At 44.2% G+C, this 19291-nt stretch overlaps 1 protein-coding gene across 2 annotated transcripts in view; it reads right to left on the bottom strand.

Moving 5' to 3' along the window:
- Positions 1-19291, bottom strand: part of LOC122934573 (dynein axonemal heavy chain 5-like) — a 266469-nt gene that overhangs the window by 45043 nt on the left and 202135 nt on the right. For both annotated transcript variants that reach the window (XM_044290144.1, XM_044290145.1), the window contains 12 exons: positions 18778-18917; positions 15878-16009; positions 15505-15691; positions 14673-14821; positions 12362-12528; positions 11162-11251; positions 10411-10556; positions 8948-9031; positions 8665-8779; positions 8391-8487; positions 7786-7913; positions 4520-4779 (listed from right to left, as the gene is read on the bottom strand). In XM_044290144.1, coding sequence (XP_044146079.1) covers positions 4520-4779; positions 7786-7913; positions 8391-8487; positions 8665-8779; positions 8948-9031; positions 10411-10556; positions 11162-11251; positions 12362-12528; positions 14673-14821; positions 15505-15691; positions 15878-16009; positions 18778-18917 — 1695 coding nt within the window. The remainder of the gene's footprint in view (positions 1-4519; positions 4780-7785; positions 7914-8390; positions 8488-8664; positions 8780-8947; positions 9032-10410; positions 10557-11161; positions 11252-12361; positions 12529-14672; positions 14822-15504; positions 15692-15877; positions 16010-18777; positions 18918-19291) is intronic.

Here is a 19291-nt window from a genome sequence, read left to right as displayed (position 1 = left end):
GGCCAGCCCTTTATGGGAGAACAACAATCCGGTGGTTGCCGAGTTTTCCGGTTTTGTTGCTTCTCTTCGGAAGGTATTCGATGTGCCGGCTCGTGCTGCCTCTGCTGCGAAGCTCCTTATGTCCATCAGACAGGGTTCACGATCCGTAGCTGAATACGCCATTGTGTTTCGTACCCTGGCAGCAGAGGTGGGCTGGAATAATGAGGCTCTGGTCGCTGCTTTCTCTCATGGTCTCTCGGATGCCTTGAAGGATGAGGTTGCAGCTAAGGACCTACCAGTAGAGCTCGAGTCTCTTATTTCTTTCCTGATTTTGATTGACACCAGACTCAGGGAGAGACCTTCCTTTAAGGAGAACCTGCGGAGGTCTCCTAACAGATTGGCGCCTACGTTTGCTGTCCCACCCGTGCCTCCCTCTCCTCCCACGCCTCCTGGGGATGACTTATCTGGGGGTGAACCCATGCAGCGGGGGTTTGCTCGCCTGTCTGAGGGGGAGAGGGTACTCCGGAGACGCGAGGGCCGATGCATGTACTGTGGTCTCGGTGGGCATTTTCGGTTGGCATGTCCGAACCGTCCGGGAGAACGCTCGCACCTGAGGTCCTGTCGGGGGCAGATCTTGGGTGGAGTCTCCTCATCCCCGGTTTCCCGTGTTGACAAACCACTGATCACGGTTGTCCTCTCCTGGGTCGGGGGCTCGGTGACGACCCAGGCGTTGGTGGACTCTGGTGCTGGTGGTTTGTTCATTGATAGAGTGTTCGTTGCCGCCAATTCCATTCCTCTGCAGCCTCGAGGTTCCCCACTGGCTCTTGAGGCGATAGACGGCAGACCCCTTCTGCCGCCACACGTGACTCATGAGACCCTTCCAGTGGGGATAGCCATTGGTGCCGTTCACAGAGAGTCGGTCTGTCTCCAGGTTATTTCGTCTCCACACTACTCGGTGGTCTTGGGGTACCCCTGGCTCCAGAAGCATAATCCGACTTTCGATTGGAGATCGGTCGAGATCCTCTCGTGGTCACCGCAGTGTGGGGCTAGTTGCATCCATGGGCCTGTCAAGTTGCTGTGTACTTCCTCGGACTCTCTGTTGCCTCCTGAATACGAAGAGTACCGGGATGTATTCGATAAGGTGCGCGCGGTTGCCCTACCTCCGCACCGCCCATACGATTGTGCCATAGAGTTACAATCCGGTGCCGTTCCTCCTCGTGGCAAAGTCTATCCACTGTCGGTAGCGGAGAATGAGGCCATGGAGGAGTACGTGAGGGAGGCGCTTTCACGCGGACACATTCGCAAATCCTCGTCCCCGGCAGGGGCTGGATTTTTCTTTGTGAAAAAGAAGGGCGGCGAGTTGAGGCCTTGCATCGATTACAGGGGTCTCAATCGCATCACGATCAAGAACGCTTACCCGATACCCTTGATTTCCGAGCTGTTCGATCGCCTCAAAGGGGCCACGGTCTTTACCAAACTCGACCTGAGGGCGGCATATAACCTGGTAAGGATCAAGGCGGGCGATGAGTGGAAGACCGCGTTTAACACCAGGACCGGTCATTATGAATCCTTGGTTATGCCCTTTGGGTTGTGCAATGCGCCCGCAGTCTTCCAGGAATTCATCAACGATGTTTTCCGTGACCTGTTGCAGCAGTGTGTGGTGGTCTATTTGGATGACATCTTGGTATATTCTGCATCCATGGAGGCCCACATTCTGGATGTCAGACGAGTGTTGCAACGCTTACGAGAGAACAAGCTGTTCGGTAAGCTTGAGAAATGCGAATTTCACCGATCCCAGGTAACCTTCTTAGGTTACATCATTTCCGCTGAGGGGTTCTCCATGGATCCTGAGAAGGTTTCGGCTGTCTTACAGTGGCCCCAGCCCAGTGGGCTTCGTGCCCTGCAGCGCTTTTTGGGCTTCGCCAATTATTATCGGAAGTTCATCAGGGACTTTTCCATGCTAGCCAAGCCTCTCACGGATCTGACCAGGAAGGGCAGTAATCCTCAGGTCTGGCCGCTCGAGGCCATCCGAGCTTTTGAGGCTCTAAAGTCCGCCTTTGTGTCGGCTCCTATTCTGTCGCATCCCAACCCTGGGTTGCCTTTTGTCCTCGAGGTGGACGCGTCTGAGACGGGAGTAGGCGCCCTCCTGTCTCAGCGTAGAACACCAGAGGGTCCTCTGCTTCCTTGTGGGTTTTACTCCCGGAAACTGTCTTCCGCGGAGTGCAACTATCAGATTGGTGACAGGGAGTTATTGGCCATCGTGCAGGCCCTTAAAGAATGGAGGCACTTGCTCGAGGGCTCGGTGGTTCCGGTTCTCATCCTGACGGACCACAAGAATCTGACCTACCTCTCTGAGGCCAAGAGATTGACACCACGTCAGGCCAGATGGGCTCTGTTCTTGTCACGTTTTAATTACGTGGTCTCCTACCTACCCGGCTCCAAGAACATCAGAGCGGATGCCTTATCACGGCAGTACTCCGAGCTGTCCGGGGAGGAGTCGATTCCGACTACGGTCATACCCCCGAATCAGATCCTGGCCGCTATTCGCACCAGCCTGACTTCTCCTCTGGGTGAGCAGATTTTGGCGGCTCAATCTGGTGCTCCCTCTGGGAGACCCAACGGCAGATGTTTTGTGCCTGAGGAGTTGCGCACTCGGTTGTTGCGAACCTACCATAACTCCAAGGCCGCGGGGCACCCTGGAAAGAATCAGCTGTCCTGGGCGGTTTCACGTCTGTTCTGGTGGCCTTCTCTACGTTCCGACATCGCCGCATATGTAGCGGCATGCTCCGTTTGTGCCCAGAGTAAGTCCCCTCGGCACCTTCCGTTGGGCCTTTTGCAACCCATAGCCACCGGGGAGCGTCCATGGTCACACCTGGGGATGGATTTCATTGTGGACCTCCCTGCATCCCGAGGCCATACGGTCATTCTCATGATTGTGGATCGGTTTTCCAAAATGTGCCACTGTGTTCCTCTCAAGAAGTTACCCTCTGCACAAGAGTTGGCCTCGATTTTTGCCAGGGAGGTCTTCCGGTTGCACGGTTTGCCCAAGGAGATTGTGTCGGATCGGGGGAGTCAGTGTCCAGGTTCTGGCGCGCCTTTTGCTCCCAGTTGGGGATTCATCTCTCTTTCTCCTCGGCCTACCACCCTCAGTCCAATGGGGCCGCAGAACGATCCAATCAGGCCTTGGAGCAATTCCTTCGTTGCTATGTCTCCGATCACCAAGACAATTGGGTTGACCTCCTGCCTTGGGCTGAGTTTGCCAGGAACACGGCGGTGAACTCTTCCTCTGGGACGTCTCCCTTCATGGCCAATTATGGGTTCCAACCTGCCGTGTTACCGGAGGTATTCTCTCCCCAGGATATTCCGGCTGTGGAGGATCACCTTTCCGTCCTACGTGCTTCTTGGGTACAGATCCAGAGGTCCCTTGAGGTCTCTGCGCAGCGCCAGAAACTCCAGGCTGATCGCAGACGAGCGCCCGCTCCTTCCTACCAGGTCGGAGACCGCGTATGGTTGTCCACCCGCAACCTCAACCTTCGAGTGCCCACTCCCAAGCTGGCGCCTCGCTTTGTTGGTCCCTTCCGAGTGCTTCGCAGGGTAAACCCGGTAGCCTATGCCCTTGCGCTTCCTCCTGGCATGCGGATCTCCAACGTGTTTCATGTCTCCCTGTTGAAGCCACTGGTGTGTAATCGTTTCACTTCCTCGATTCCTCGGCCTCGTCCGGTCCAAGTGGGCAATCGTGAGGAGTATGAGGTGAGCAATATCCTGGACTCACGCCTGGTCCGCGGCCGGGTGCAGTTTTTGGTCCATTGGCGTGGTTATGGTCCAGAGGAGCGTTCCTGGGTTCCCTCCGCAGATGTCCATGCTCCTGTCTTGCTCCGAGCCTTCCACGCACGCTTCCCTCAGAAACCGTTCCTTACTCCGCGGAGGAGGGGCCCTTGAGGGGGAGGTACTGTCATGGTCTTACCTCCTTGCTGTTCCCTTCGTTTGACATGTGCTGGCGGCCATCTTGGTTTCTGGGTTTTCTTGTAGCCTCCCACCCTGCGGCTCCTCCTTCCCACTGGGAGGAGCTGGATGCCTAGCTCATATATATAGGAGGTCTGTGGCTTCAGTTCCTTGCTTGGTCCTCCTGTGTTCACATGCTTCCAAGACTGCTGCTGCTTCTGGTTCCTGATCCTGGCCTCGTCTGACTACCCCGTTGGTTCCTGATTCCGGCTTCGTCTGACTACCCCGTTGGTTCCTGATTCCGGCTTCGTCTGACTACCCCGTTGGTTCCTGTTCCTGGCTTCGTCTGACTACCCTTCTGGTTCCTGACCTCTGTCTCCGCAAGACCCTGCTTCGGTTTAGCCATCCGTTCGGACTTTGCTTACGGCTTGCTCTTCAATAAAACCTTCTTATTTTCCACTTATCTCTTGTTGTACGTCTGGTTCATGGTTCCTTGACACTATCCCATGGATTGGTCATTGATATAGGAAATTGGGCAAACCCTTTAAAGAAAGAATGTTGATTTTATTACCAACCTAAAACATTGTCATATACTCACCACTCTTGATTGTGCTTCTTTTAATATGAGATCTTCTTTCTCTTTTTCTAAATTGGACAACTTTTTCTGACATTCCTTGAGCGGTGCACAAAGTCGAGTGTACTCCACAATGGCAACAACAAATGCCACCAGAGATGCTGCATCCTCCGAGCTGTATCGGGCTGTTGCAATAGTAATTCCTCCTCCTTTTGCTCCTTTATTTTTATTGTAATCAATGTGTGAATATTTTTTGGCTGGCGTGATGGACTGGGGAGTTGCATCTGAAAATGTTAATGTACAATTTGAGGTAACAGTCTTAAATATGAGTAATTTGATATAGTTATCTAATAAATAAAGTAATGGTATCAGAATACTCCTAGTGCCTCTCAATTTACAACTGTTTATGACTTACACAACAATAAAGACTTACAGTATCTTGTCAAAAGGAGAAACATTTCTGTTAATGCTCCTTTGATTTAAATGGCTAACTGAAAAGATGATGACGACTACTTAGGTTTTGCGACTACTTAGGTTTCTTTATCAAGCGTCTTTCACATGTTTGTACACCAAAGAACACACACTGAACAAAAATATAAACGCAACATTTCCTACATACACAAAAGACCCATTACTCTCAAATATTGTTCACAAATCTGTCTAAATCTGTCTTAGTGAGCACTTCTCCTTTGCCGAGATAATCCATCCCACCTCACAGGTGTTGCATATCAAGGTGCTGATTAGACAGCATGAATATTGCACAGGTGTGCCTTAGACTGCCCACAATAAAAGACCACTCTGAAATGTGCACAGATTTGCCTTATTGGAGGGGGGGGGGGGGGGTCAGAAAACCAGTCAGTATCTGGTGTGGCCACCATTTGCCTCACACAGTGCAACACATCTCTGTCGCTTAGAGTATAGAGTTAATTGCGGCCTGTGGAATGTTGGTCCACTCCTTTTCAATAGCTGTGCGAAGTTGCAGAATATTGGCAGGAACTGGAACATGCTGTCGTATACGCCGATCCAGAGCATCCCAAACATGCTCAATGGGGGACATGTCCGGTGAGTATGCTGGCCAAGCAAGAACTGGGATGTTTTCAGCTTCCAGGAATTGTGTACAGATCCTTGCAATATGGGGCCGTGCATTATCATGCTGTAACATGAGGTGATGGTCGTGGATGAATGGCTCAACAATGGGCCTCAGGATCTCGTCACGGTATCTTTGTGCATTCAAAATGCCATCAATAAAATGCACCTGTGTTCGTTGTCCATAACATACGCCTGCCCATACCATAACCCCACCTCTACCATGGGCCACTCGATCCACAACATTGACGTCAGCAAACCGCTTACCCACTCGACGCCACACATGCTGTCTGCCATCTGCCCTGAACAGTGAAAACCAGGACTCATCCGTAAACAGAACGCCTCTCCAACGTGCCAGACGCCATCGAATGTGAGCATTTGCCCACTCAAGACAGTTATGATGACTAACTGCAGTCAGGTCCAAACCCCGATGAGGATGACGAGCATGCAGATAAGCTTCTCTGAGACAGTTTCTGACAGCTACTGACTCCAATTAGGATAATGGAATCAACACCTTTGACCCAATGCTGGGCATAATTACCAGATGTGGATTCAGTTACATATTTTTTCCCAGAATTTTTGTACAATCACTCAGAATTGAGAAAGCTCGTTGGAAGAACGAGTGAAACGTTTTCAAGAAATCTACAGTACGTCCAGTTGCCTTGAATTATTCTTTACAGATATAGTTTCTGACTGTTTGTGCAGAAATTCTTTGGTTAGGCAAACCGATTGCTGCTGCAGCTGTCCGGGTGGCTGATCTCACACGATCATGGAGGGGACCATGTTGGATGTGAAGGTCCTGGGCTGGTGTGGTTACACGTGGTCTGCGGTTGTGAGGCCGGTTGGATGTACTGCCAAATTCTCTGAAACGCCTTTGGAGATGGCTTATGGTAGAGAAATGCACATTCATTGCACGGGCAACAGCTCTAGTAGACATTACTGCAGTCAGCATGCCAATTGCATGCTCCCGCAAACGTTGTGACATATATCGCATTGTGCTGTGTGACCAAACTGCACATTTCAGAGTGGCCTTTTATTGTGGGCAGTCTAAGGCACACCTGTGCAATATTCATGCTGTCTAATGAGCATATGAGGTGGGATGGATTATCTCGGCAAAGGAGAAGTGCTCACTAAGATAGATTTAGACAGATTTGTGAACAATATTTGAGAGTAATGGGTCTTTTGTGTATGTAGGAAATGTTTCAGATCTTTGAGTTCAGCTCATGTAAAATGGGAGCAAAACCGAAAGTGCTGCGTTTATATTTTTGTTCAGTGTAGGAATAATGAGGTAGATGAGACAAGTTATGGAAAGCAGATCAATATTAGTGGAGGAGGAAACAAACAGTTGTAGCATACATAGGATATACTGTAGATAAGGAGTGTGAAAGTTTTATTGTCTTCTAATAGATATCCAGTCCATGAATGTGATGAACCCAAGAGGTCTGAATAATCAGTTGCCATACATAAGAGCCCACTCGGTCAAGTTTCCATTCGAAATTAAAACCTTGATACAGATGTAAACAGAGCCTTGGGCATCTAAACAATGAGATTTTTCTGGGATAAAGCATTAAAATAAATAACCTCATTTTCAATGTGTTTTCAGTTGTAAATTATGAATAATAAAAGAATAATAAACAACAACTGAAAAAGGCCCCTTATATGGGCTGAGAATCCACTAAATAATCGATAACAAGCGTTCATAGGAACGCTCGTTAGCATTATCTGGCAGTGTAAAAGTGCTGCCAATTACCTGATGAACGAGCGAAACACTGTAATCATGCTCTGCTGCCGGCAAACAATGAGTCTGTATAGGAACGAGCGATAGCATTAGCGATTTCTCCTCCCCATACTGAGGAGGAGATTGCTGGATGTAAATACAGTGGTCTCCTCCGCTGACGAGGGGCATTTGCCGGGAAGGAATGCTTCTTCCCGACAATCGCCTACTGTATCATCTCGTCTAAAGGGACCTTAAATGTGTTTATGCTACCTGATAAGTTTTGTATTTGTTCACTGACCTAGTCCTAAAGCTGCTAAATGTATGTATGTATGTGAAAAAAAAGTTGTAAAAGCACACTATTTTCAAATCTAATTTCATACTGTATGTAACATCTGAACATTGTGCCTTTCAATTTTGCAAAAAACAAAACAAAAACAAACTATCAATCTTTATCAATATGACATGTTTCAATATACATTATACTTACAAGGAGCAGCATTTTCCAACAAAGAACCTTCACCAGTAACACCATGTGACCCTTCTTTAGCTTTGCCAAGGTAGGCCTCAACATCTTTTAAGGTCTGTTCTGGTAGTCCATCTTCAAGCTTTGCAATCCTGATTAGAAATATGAACACTGTAGACAAGACGTGTAGCAACAGCAATAGCTGAATCTAAAAACCTAATGTAATTATCCATATTGAAAGGTTTTATGCTTAAACACAATCCATTTCAGGGAAAAACAAAGCAAAGAACAAAGAAAACTGAACATAGAGAAGGAGGACGGGGTATTTACTTCCTTTAAGATTACATATACATTTTAGTAAGCCACAGTAATTTTGATATTCCTGGTATTTACCCAAAGTTCACAAGAAAAGTACAGTTATTTACAACAGTAGCATTTATAGACCATAGCATGCAAATTCACAATTCTGCCTACAGCCCACTGCAAAGTACAGAACGGTGGGAACAGAATTAACTAAATGGAAGCAGAACATGGCAGAAAAAGACCTGATCAGAACATTCAGAATGGCAGTTATATGCCATATACAAGCTATTTACATGGAGTTGGTAATACATTTCACAAACACTTACTGATGTATCATGTCGACAAATTTGCTGGTCTCTCCAATTTGATATTGTATTTTCTTCCACCTTGCTCTGTCAACCTTGTCAGTAGGATCTCTCATACCTAGTTGTTTACATGGACATAATTTGATCTTATTACATATGTGTCATTAGGTGCGAAACATAAATTGTCACAAATGTTTGACAGTCAATTAGATATCACAAAGTTGTGCAGATATACTGGATGCTGAACCCGTGGTCTTATGACATCCTCTTTCCCATTTTATACAATGTTTCTCACCTTTCTTGGATGGAGTTGATTTGCTTACAGGAGAAGGCTGGGGAGATTTTTGAAGGTCATTAATGTTTTCAGCTGTACAGAGGCAACTGATCATGACCAATGCCATTTCCAGAATCTAAAGAGAACAGAGGAGTCACATATTGTAGATGAACTACAACCCATTCTCTTTGGCACTGTTCTATATAATTTTCAGTCACATTAGACAAGTGACCGCTGTAGATGACAGTTGTAGTAGTAGTAATATAATCAACAGTAAATTATTTTTTTTTAAACATTTTCTCACCTGAGCAACTAGATATGGGGGATTTTGGCATCGGACGAGTCTTTCAACACACGGTTTGTCTACTTTACTACACCAGTGCATCACCTAGATATGGTAAATAATGGGAGAAAAAAAGACAACTTTCTAAATAAAAGTTTACACCATTCATGTGTAAATACACATTAGTAGAAGACATGAGCGAATCACTCAATTTGATTAGGTTTGGATTCAGACATATCAGTCAGAACATTGAATTTTGGTCCAAATCAATTGTACCTGAATCGAAAAAGCGCCAATTGGCCTGGAAATTTGTGTATGATTGTCATGTTTATACCTTGCCTTGTGCATGTTAGGGGTGTACATGGGAGAATGAGGAATATTTTTTGGACAACAGGAAATGTCAGCCATTTCAGCTTCTATAGGAGCTGTTGCTTATTTTTAGGACTCATGGAAGGATAAATCTACCTTGGCCATACAAATGTCTGCTGAACAACTGAAAAATAAGCTGCTATCAGAACCCTCTGATAGCAGCTTATCTCCTATTGAACAGATCAGTCATGTTGAAGTCCAACATGTTCAAGCCCTCCTTTCCCTGACAACCACCATCATATGAAAGCCATGAGATCCACATATACATTAGATAGCCAATCCTGCCAACATTTTCAGATTTTTTAATATACTGATATGGCCAGTTTAGGGGGAGTTCAAACTAGCGTTTCGCTTTCCGTTATAGCATTCCATTCAAATGCGACTAAAATGGAAAATAACAGAATTGCTATAACAGAAAGCCAAACAGATCACTTTAAAGGCGTTCCATTTTAATCCATCCTAATAGAGTTGAATAGAGAAAAAAAAAAACGGAAAGCAGCATTGCTCCTGGTTTCCATTATTTTGTATAGAAAAAAAGTCCTGCAGACAGGACTTTTGTTTCCGTCCAAAATAAAGGAACTGTGACCGAATGCTGGTTTCCGTTTTTTTGGGGTCTATTAACTCTATTAGGGCTGTTTCACACGAGCGGATGCCGTGCGTGGCATCCGCTCCGTGAAAGAGTGCCAAGACCCGATGCAGACTGCAGAGGCACGGAGCATTAACATGACTGATAATGCTCCGTGCCTCTGCAGTCTGCATCGGGTCTTGGCACTCTTTCATGGAGCGGATGTCACGCACGGCATCCGCTCGTGTGAAACAGCCCTTAGGATAGATTAAAATGTAATGCCTTTAAAGTGATCTGTTTTGGCTTTCTGTTATAACACTTCTATTATTGTCAGTTTGAATCGCATTTGAACGGAATGCTATAACAATGCTAGTATGAACTCTCCCTTTATTTCATTTACCATCTAGCAGAAAAATTATATACTTTATCAAAACCACCATTAATCTGACGTTTATTACTTATCCTATGGATAGGTGATGAATACTGTTTATGAACCCATCGTAAACTGGAATTTTTTGAGAACCTTAATGATGACTCAAAGGAGGTTTACCTCATTCTTTATGGATCTTTGGTGCTTCTTGAGTTCCTCTAGCTCATCAGCTGCTTTCTCGATCTTTTTCTGGATATCGTGCAGATATGACTTTTTACTTGCCTCTTTCATGCGATAAAATGCTTCATCATATTCATCACAACCATCTAGGATACAAACAGTAGATGTCGAAAGTTCTACTTCTTGGAACACCAACAAAATGACCAAACACACAGGTCCTTATGTATTAGATTCAAACTGTATTAGTAACAGTTAGACCTGGTTGTATTGGTAGATGTATGATGTTTTATACACTTAGGGGCACATTTATTAAGACTGGTGTTTTAGACATCAGTCTTAATGAACCCCGAAGCTGGCGGTGGATCCTGCAGTTCTAAATGTAAGCCAGCTTATGGATCTGCATATACTATTTATTTTAAATATTGCTCTGATGAATATTTTAGCTGATGGTACAGTACTACAAATACAATATCACTCTGATACTAACTGATACTTTAGACTTTTGGTTTAATTGCACATGTATTTTTTATGTTTATTTATAACACCCTTGTAAGTTTTACAAAGGTAGATTTTGATTGGTAGTTTATAAATTGATAGACAATGAGTAGGCACCTTGAGAGCTACTTTTAGCACCTGTCCTGGGAAATAGGAAAATACTCAGTTGGCAACTGCAGTGCAACTGTATTGAATTGCACCAAAACAGCATGAATTTATAATGTAAAAATTTATAAATAGTTATAAAAGACAATACCATCTTTTAACAAGTCATCATTTTCATCAAAATTGTCCAATTCATTTTCATTTTGTGAAAGGAAAATTTGCAGCGTCTCATCTCCAATGCCTAACAGAAATAAAAATTGTTTTACATAAAGTACATTTGAAAGGCTATTCATTCCAAACAATGCATCATGTTTTTGCCAAAAGGATTAGATAGACAGATACATAGAGATAAATAGAAACAGAGATATAGAGAGATATATCCACATTGTGTATATATACACATACATTATTGACAGGCTACATTCAGATCTCGGTAAACAGATCTGTTAGCATGCAGTGCTTTTCTGTCCAGTAAACTCAATGGACCCCATTATAATCAATGACTGCTGAGGACAGTGCTTGGCTACTGTGCTGCAGTCTGTAAACAGGCAGAGGCAGGAGGACTGGACCAGTGCCACAGAGAAAGGGATGAGTATAAGATAGTCCTTTATTTTAGACTATTGTGCGGCTTGTCTGAGATTTTTAATTATCTTGGACAACCCCTTTAAAAGTGCTTAGGAGGGAATTTATTATGAGGATAAAATTTGGATTCAGTTTTGCTTGTGTCTGGATTGGAGTACTTTGGGCCAAATTTATCAAACAATGCCCAGTGATAAAGCTTGAGTGAAATTCATTAACATAGCCAACCACAACCACTTTACCTCCCATACTTCAAAACTGGAGTGGGTGGTGTAAATATGAAAAAAGTTTGCACAAGTCCTGACCTCAAAAAGTCACAGAAGTCTTATTTTGCGACTTTTTGAAGACAGAATTCTAGAGGACAGGGTGTCAGAAGAAGATATGTATTGCCTTCCTCTAGCTCAACAGAGATCATAAAAGATCACAACCACAAGCAATGGTGTTTAAGGGTTTGCCCAGACTACTCAGGATAGGCCATCATTAGCTGATCAGGGGGGTCTGGCACTTCACAGCCCTGCCAATCAAAAATTTGGTGTAGATCCATCGCCGGAAGTCTTGTGAACATTGTAGTGGAGGAGTTCGCTACTACAGAGATGCTCCCATTAGTAGCAAGCTCCCTCAACTACAATGGGACGTCTTCTGACGGAGCTACACTAAACAGATGATTGGCGATGGTGCGGGGTGATGAATCCTAGCTGATCAGCTAGTAATTGCTTATCCTGAGAATGGACAACCCCTTTAAAATATGGAGAAAAAAACATTAAAACCTTACCTAATACAGCTTTAAGCTGCTCCAACATAGAAGTCTTTGTGATAAGTTTATCTAAAATATCTGAAACCATGATTTGTGCTTTCTTGTATTTTTCTTCAAGACCACCAATGCTTTCCTGAGTTTTCTTTGCATCCATCCTGGTATTAGTAAGTGTCTCAAGTACATGCCTGTTCACATAAAGAGAAGCGACTGACATCTAGGTATACACACAAACAGTCACTGATATAAATTTGCTAAAAGTAATATTTCTGATGTACTCCAACATTGCACATTAGAATCCTTACTCATACAACGTTGTGTATGGGTGCACGGATTCCCCTGTGGCCGTACTATAAACACTGTACAGGCAGGAGCCAGAGTTGCCAACCAGAATTTATCTTTTGTTTTCTGAATAATTACCTCCAGCCTCAAAATCACAGACACATCTATTTTTTTTTTCATGGACACAGAAAAAAAGTCACCTATTTTTATAGACTTTCCAGAAATTCCTGAACGGTTGGCAACCCCATAGCACAGTGCTGCTCCTGTCTGTACCAGCTTTGCGCCACTAAAGCCTGGCATACAAGTTCTGTGTCAGGTTTTAGCAGAGCAGGCACAAGCAGGAGAGCAATGTCTTATAAGAGCTCCTGCCCTGAGCTCACACAGCTCCCCTAATAGTCTGGATGCAGAAAGCGGAGATATAAATGGAGAAATTAAAGGTTCCACTGAATCTTTGCCCACAAAACTATATATCAATCTGCTCAGCTCTATAACCTGCTGCCTGCAAAATGCACTGCATTTTGTGGTGAAAGATCCTGTTTAAGTACAAAGTAACAATGCCTGAGGATATAATATCATTGTCAGCATAAAGATCTTCCCAATTAAGGTATATTCTCACATGACGAATGGCAGCAGTAGTGTGTTGTGTCGCCAATTACTCACTGACATTTATTTTTAAAACTGAACAGACAAAACTTTATCACAAAAACCAAGTTATTTGCTAAAGCATGTGCGATGGTATCATGCCGCACTCTACCAGGGCCGTTTGGCACATGAGAATACACTCTGAGTTTTATGGAGGCAGAGGGGGAGATAAGCAACTGCCAGATATCTCATCGGATGCTCCTGTCTACAGAAACAACAGAATCAGATAAAAATCCAATCTGTGCGATTTCCTGAATATGTGCAACCATAGGTTTTAGATAGATGTGGATTTTGCTGAAATTGAGAGGACCCACAGACAAATGTCTCTGGGCACCTTTGCATGTAACTTGATGGCCTATATAATAGTAGTAACAGAACATAAATAACAATTGTCTAGTAAATGGACTATACTCTATTAATCTCACAGAATTTTAAGAAGGATCTGCGGGTCATTTTCACACTGTGCATTGTCATAGTGGAAATTAAAGTTGTTTTTTTTCAGCTAAACATCACTAGAATATGTCACAAATGTCAAGTAGTTGTAGGTCGCACCTCTGGGACCTGCTCCTATCTTGACAAAGGGACCCCTGAAGTAGAGAACACGCTGCGAATGTGCAGCATGCTCTCCATTCACTGCTATGAAACCTCCAAAAATAGCTGAGCGAGTGTGCGACTGTGAATGTGGAGGAAGCCAGGCAAGGGCAGCCACTGCTCCATTCACTGCTATGGGACTTCTGGAAATAGTCAAACCAGCGCTTGGCTATTTTCACCATTCACTTCATAGGCCCCATTCTGGGGGCAGATCCCACACCTCGCAATATGCCACATATGTTTAAATGGGAATACTCCTTTAAAATAGTGAACTTTTTTTGCAAGCCCTGCCTTGGTGAATAAAAACTCAGATCTTTGTAAGATCATTTACACACAATGGCCAGGATTTACTAATGTGTCTGCACCTAGAATCTGTCAAAAAAGTGCTGCAAGTTAGCACCGTTTTGGTGCAGTTTGGCAGAACTAGGGTTTTACACTTTTTTTTCCAACTTGCTAAAAATAGGCAGGCTTAGCAGGAAAGGGATGGGACCTAAGGGGTGCTATTTTGTGCCAAGATTGTGCTACAATTCCAATAGTTGGTATAGAGTCAGAGAAAAGTGTCTATCCCTGCACCAGATTTATCATCCAACCTGGGCCTCTGCAGTAAATCTGGTGCAGGTTTAGTGAATATTTTGCACGTGTATATTTAATCTTATATCATAAGCACATCAGAAGATTAGTGGAATCCTTCCATTACCTTCCATGACCTGATTTTAGCTGGATACTTGAAAGTGGTCAATGATTGTGCCGTGGTTTTAAGATCATCACCAGTAGTGAATATAAGACTTAATACTTAATACTTAATATCAATACTTACTTCAGCTGATTATTGGTTTTATGCTGTTCTTCTGCTTTCTTTAGGAAGATATGTTTAAAGTTATCCAAGAACATCTGCAATGTGCTTGGACCAATAAAAACTTTGTCTGTCATTGGCGCTTCCTTTGAAAGTAGAAGCCTGAGTTTTTCCTGAATGGTGAGAGTTTATATACATGTTAATACATATACAGCAATTCTATTGCATTACAAACTATTTATACCCTGGTTGGTTATTGCTAATTCATGGAGTTTTCCCATTACAAACACTAATGGCGGACAGAGTTTCTGCTGCATGGACTGCCGGAGATGCTCCTAACTTATTAAAAGGCATCTGCCTCTTTATAAAGTAGGCACATCTTACTCCAGCGCATGGGGGATCAAGACCCGTGTATGGGAAAGTCTTGATAAATCTTCTCCCAATGTATTTTTGACTCTCTCCACTTCGTAGACTGGAGAGCAGCTCTTGGTCTGGAGGACCCAGCACCACTATGTATCACATACTCATCCATTTGAATAGGTGCCATGGAATACCACATTTCTCCTGCCATTTTTTAGTTAGAGCAGCTCTTGGTCTGGAGGACCCAGCATCACTATGTTTTACATACTAATCCATTTTAATGGATGCCATGTAATACCATATTTTTCCTGCTGCTTATTAGTTAGAGCCTCTCTTGGTCTGGAGGACCCAGCACATGGCTATGGCCATCATGTAACACCACATTTCTCCAAGTTAAGAAATGTGTGGGTGTTTTTTAGCTACCAGATTTGTGGAGTTCAGTTAATCATTCGCAGGTCCTTGCTTAAAAAAGCTAGATATCTGTTATGATCTATACCTGAGTAATATCTTTGCAGTATGGATGTTGAGCAGGACCCACATCTCTGAGTGAACAGTTGCTCTGGCCAACCTCATCCGCACCCTTGAAAAATATGCTGGCATTACTATTTCCTGTCCATGGAACCTGGTCATTTTGATGGAGCATATAACTATGAATCAAGGTAATCACTGTTGCTACATTCCCACTGAAAACACAATAGGAAAAAGGGTTTGTTAGGTAAACATGTTTTTCTTTCTGACCTTTATTTCCGGTCATTAAAAATGTATTCCCATTGAAACAGAAACTGTTCCATACAAAGGTACATGAATAATACAGAACATGTTCCATGAATACTGATCTCATTACAATAACACATGAACAGCCGTGGTACCGGGTTTCCTCTGTGTGGGCTTCCATAATCCTGGGTTGCATAATGTAGTGTTTGGCTTCCCTGTTAATAACATCTTGTGACCAGCTGTCAATCCAGATTAGCTGGCAACCAGTTAAGAATCCGGGATATTTTCTATAATAGAAATAAATGTATATACAGTATGTAAACACATTAAAACCATAAAATATGTAAAGTAAAGTCCTTTCTGTTTAAAGGGAGTCTGTCAGCAGATTTACCCCTTTTTAACAGTTGCCATTATGCTGTAGCCGCAAAACAGACGATTAACACAGTACCTTGATACGCTTTGGTGGACTTTTAAATCTGCCAAAAACGAACTTTGATGAGGGCTCGCAAGTGCCCAGGGCGGAGTCCACCGGGTTGGAGCCCAGGCAGCTCTGCCTCTTCGGCTCTTATCCCCGCCCAGCCTCCTCCTCTGCTCGCCTATCTGTTGTCTCTCCCCCTCAGCGAGATCCCGCGCCGACGCGATAACTTCCTTGGTCGGGGCATGCGCATAAGCTACTGCGATGCCGTGTCAGCAATGGGCATTGCAGTGCGCATGCCCCGGCCAAGGAAGTTATCGCATCGGCGCGGGATCTCGCTGAGGGGGAGAGACAACAGATAGGCGAGCAGAGGAGGAGGCTGGGCGGGGATAAGAGCCGAAGAGGCAGAGCTGCCTGGGCTCCAACACGGTGGACTCCGCCCTGGGCACTTGCGAGCCCTCATCAAAGTTCGTTTTTGGCAGATTTAAAAGTCCACCAAAGCGTATCAAGGTACTGTGTTAATCGTCTGTTTTGCGGCTACAGCATAATGGCAACTGTTAAAAAGGGGTAAATCTGCTGACAGACTCCCTTTAAGCGTTGTTGAGTGCCCACATACACTGACACCATAAAAGAGCTTTCTCATATTCAGATACTGATTGCCTAGCTTCAGGATAGGTCATCAATATCAAATCAGTGGGGGTCAGACACCCAGTAAGCCACCTGTTTCAGAAACTATACAGTGGCTGGAGCTGGAATCACAAGGTTCCGTCAAATGTTTAGTGGTCGTACCATGAAATTGCCGCTCGGCTTTCATTATGATAAATGTATAGGGGGTCATTTATGATTAGATATACGCCACTTTGTTGCATATATCTGTCGCAAATTTGGTCGCAAAGAGGATTTGCAGCCGAATCTGCGACTTCTTCCCTTCCATGCCACGTATGTGAGATGGGGAAACAGCTCTCAGTCTGAACATTGTGTTTGTTTAAATGAAGTTAAATGATCTGGACTGACATTCTGCCGTTTGGCCACAATATGCCGCTGTTTCCTAAGCACAGCAACAGACTGCATTTCATGTGATGTTGGGAACTTTCAGGGGGTGGAGTTACAAGTCTGGAGAGGAGGGCAGCAGCCATCTTAGAGTGAGGCTGTGAGAGACACTGAGGAACTGTGTGAGCAGAGAGTCCGACACCATCCAGGTGTAAGAGCATCCCTCAGTGACCAGAGCTGCAGCTAAGTGAAGCTGATCGTGTTCAAGACCCTGATCCTGTCCAGAGGAACAAGGATTGCTTCCAGGAACGCTGATGAGAGCTGAGGAGCAAAGCTACATACACTGCGGGACCGCATGCTTGTTGGAGAGGCATTTGTTCTGTTCAGAGTCACCAGCGGATGTAGAGCAGACCTGGGTCGGTAAGATCGTGCACACACCTCATTACAGTGTTGGCGCCTAGAGACTGAGACCAGGCCTGTAGTTAGTTAGTTAGGGTCTCTGTTTGTGTCAGGCCACAAGTGTTAGTACTGTTCACTACAAGGACTCCATAACCTAAAGTGACATTTCACATTGCAGCGCTGATAAAATTCCCACAAACTCAAGTTGTGGATATTAGACTGAAAGATCTGAAGCCATTACAAAATGGCGCTGACATCCAGGATCACTCCCCACTTATCTATAGTTTACATTCCTTAGCTATGCTAATTGCGCAGAAGTGAAAATGTATTTATGTATAATGACCAATGGAACAATGCCACGAGCCTCAAGGGGGAAAGCCCCCTCTGATGCACATATATACTGCTTAATTTCCTCTAATAAATGAGAAAATTCTGCTTTGATCCTTGAGAGGTGTCAGTGTGATTTTCTCCGTCGTGCACGACTCACTAACAACTTGCAATTTGGAGCAGACAGTTGATAAGATAGGGTATGGACAGTAGACAGAAACGCGGCACTCACCAGGGTCTTGAAAAATCTTCAAAGAGCTTTATTGCTAGCAATATAGCATAGCTGCACAGGCTGGGGAGCGGGATGGCTATGGTGTGGATCGCCGATCCATGGGTTTCTTTTGTCTACTGTCCATACCCTGTATCCCTATTACACGCTGAGCACCACGCTGTCTGGGTCGGCCTGTGGAGCCGCGGGTCTAGGAGTTCCGAAGTTTAAGGAGGCAAAGGTCATTCTCTATTTGAAGCAGTGTCGCTGTTTTCTCCCACTCTTGTCTCCCCACCATTGAGTTGATAAGATAGCACAGCTCGTGTGAATCCAAAACACTATAAGATGTCTGATTTTTACTTCATGGCATAACCTCTTTAACTAGTTAAATGTGTTAATCTGTGCATTTATCATCAGATGAACAATCTTTGAAACTCTCCTAGCAGGCCATAATCTAAGAAGCCAAATAAAAGGGCTCCCTCCAAGTACAGTATATATTATTCCACAGTTGACATCATAATATCACTACATTGCCAGGGAGGTGGTTCCAGTCTGTCAGAAAGGACAATTTGCATTTTATAAAAAAAAAAAAGGACAGCTTAAACAGAGATTTATATACTGACAACCTATCTGACACCCAGGAACCCCGCCGATCAGCTGTTTTGAGAAGGCCACTGCCTTCTCTCTGATAAGAATAGCCCATGTATTAGCCTTACCCTGAGGCGGTCTTCAGAAGTTCATGGTATGGAGAAATACAGACTATTATTCGTAGATATGATTTCACTTGAGAAATAAAGTACTTGGTTGGGTCACAACCAAGATGTGGATGCTTCCTACGTAATGCTGGTCCCAGAACCTAGAAATACATTAAGATATATGAAAAAAAAATCCTTGGTAGAATTAAGGGCTTATGCATATGACCATATTTTTTTGTGTGTGCTGTTTTTTTCACAGATAGCACACTGACCCATTCATTTTTATAGGGTCATGCACACATCAGTATTTTTTTACTATCCCATGTGTCAGATCCGCAGATCTCAGCGCTGATCCTATTTCTATCCGTATTTGCAGATGAGAATAGCTCTTTCTGTTGATGGGAGTGAGAAAAAGGCATAATGCACATGGAAGATATCCATTTTTTGTAGATCTTTATTAGGCCTAATAATTTTCAGTGGAAGCAAAAACAGATGAATTAACAAACTGATGAAATTAACTCATCAGTTTTTTTAT

This window comes from Bufo gargarizans, chromosome 4, assembly GCF_014858855.1.
Source record: "Bufo gargarizans isolate SCDJY-AF-19 chromosome 4, ASM1485885v1, whole genome shotgun sequence".
In the NCBI taxonomy this organism is placed as follows: domain Eukaryota; kingdom Metazoa; phylum Chordata; class Amphibia; order Anura; family Bufonidae; genus Bufo; species Bufo gargarizans.
This window is presented reverse-complemented; position numbering and strand designations above follow the sequence as displayed.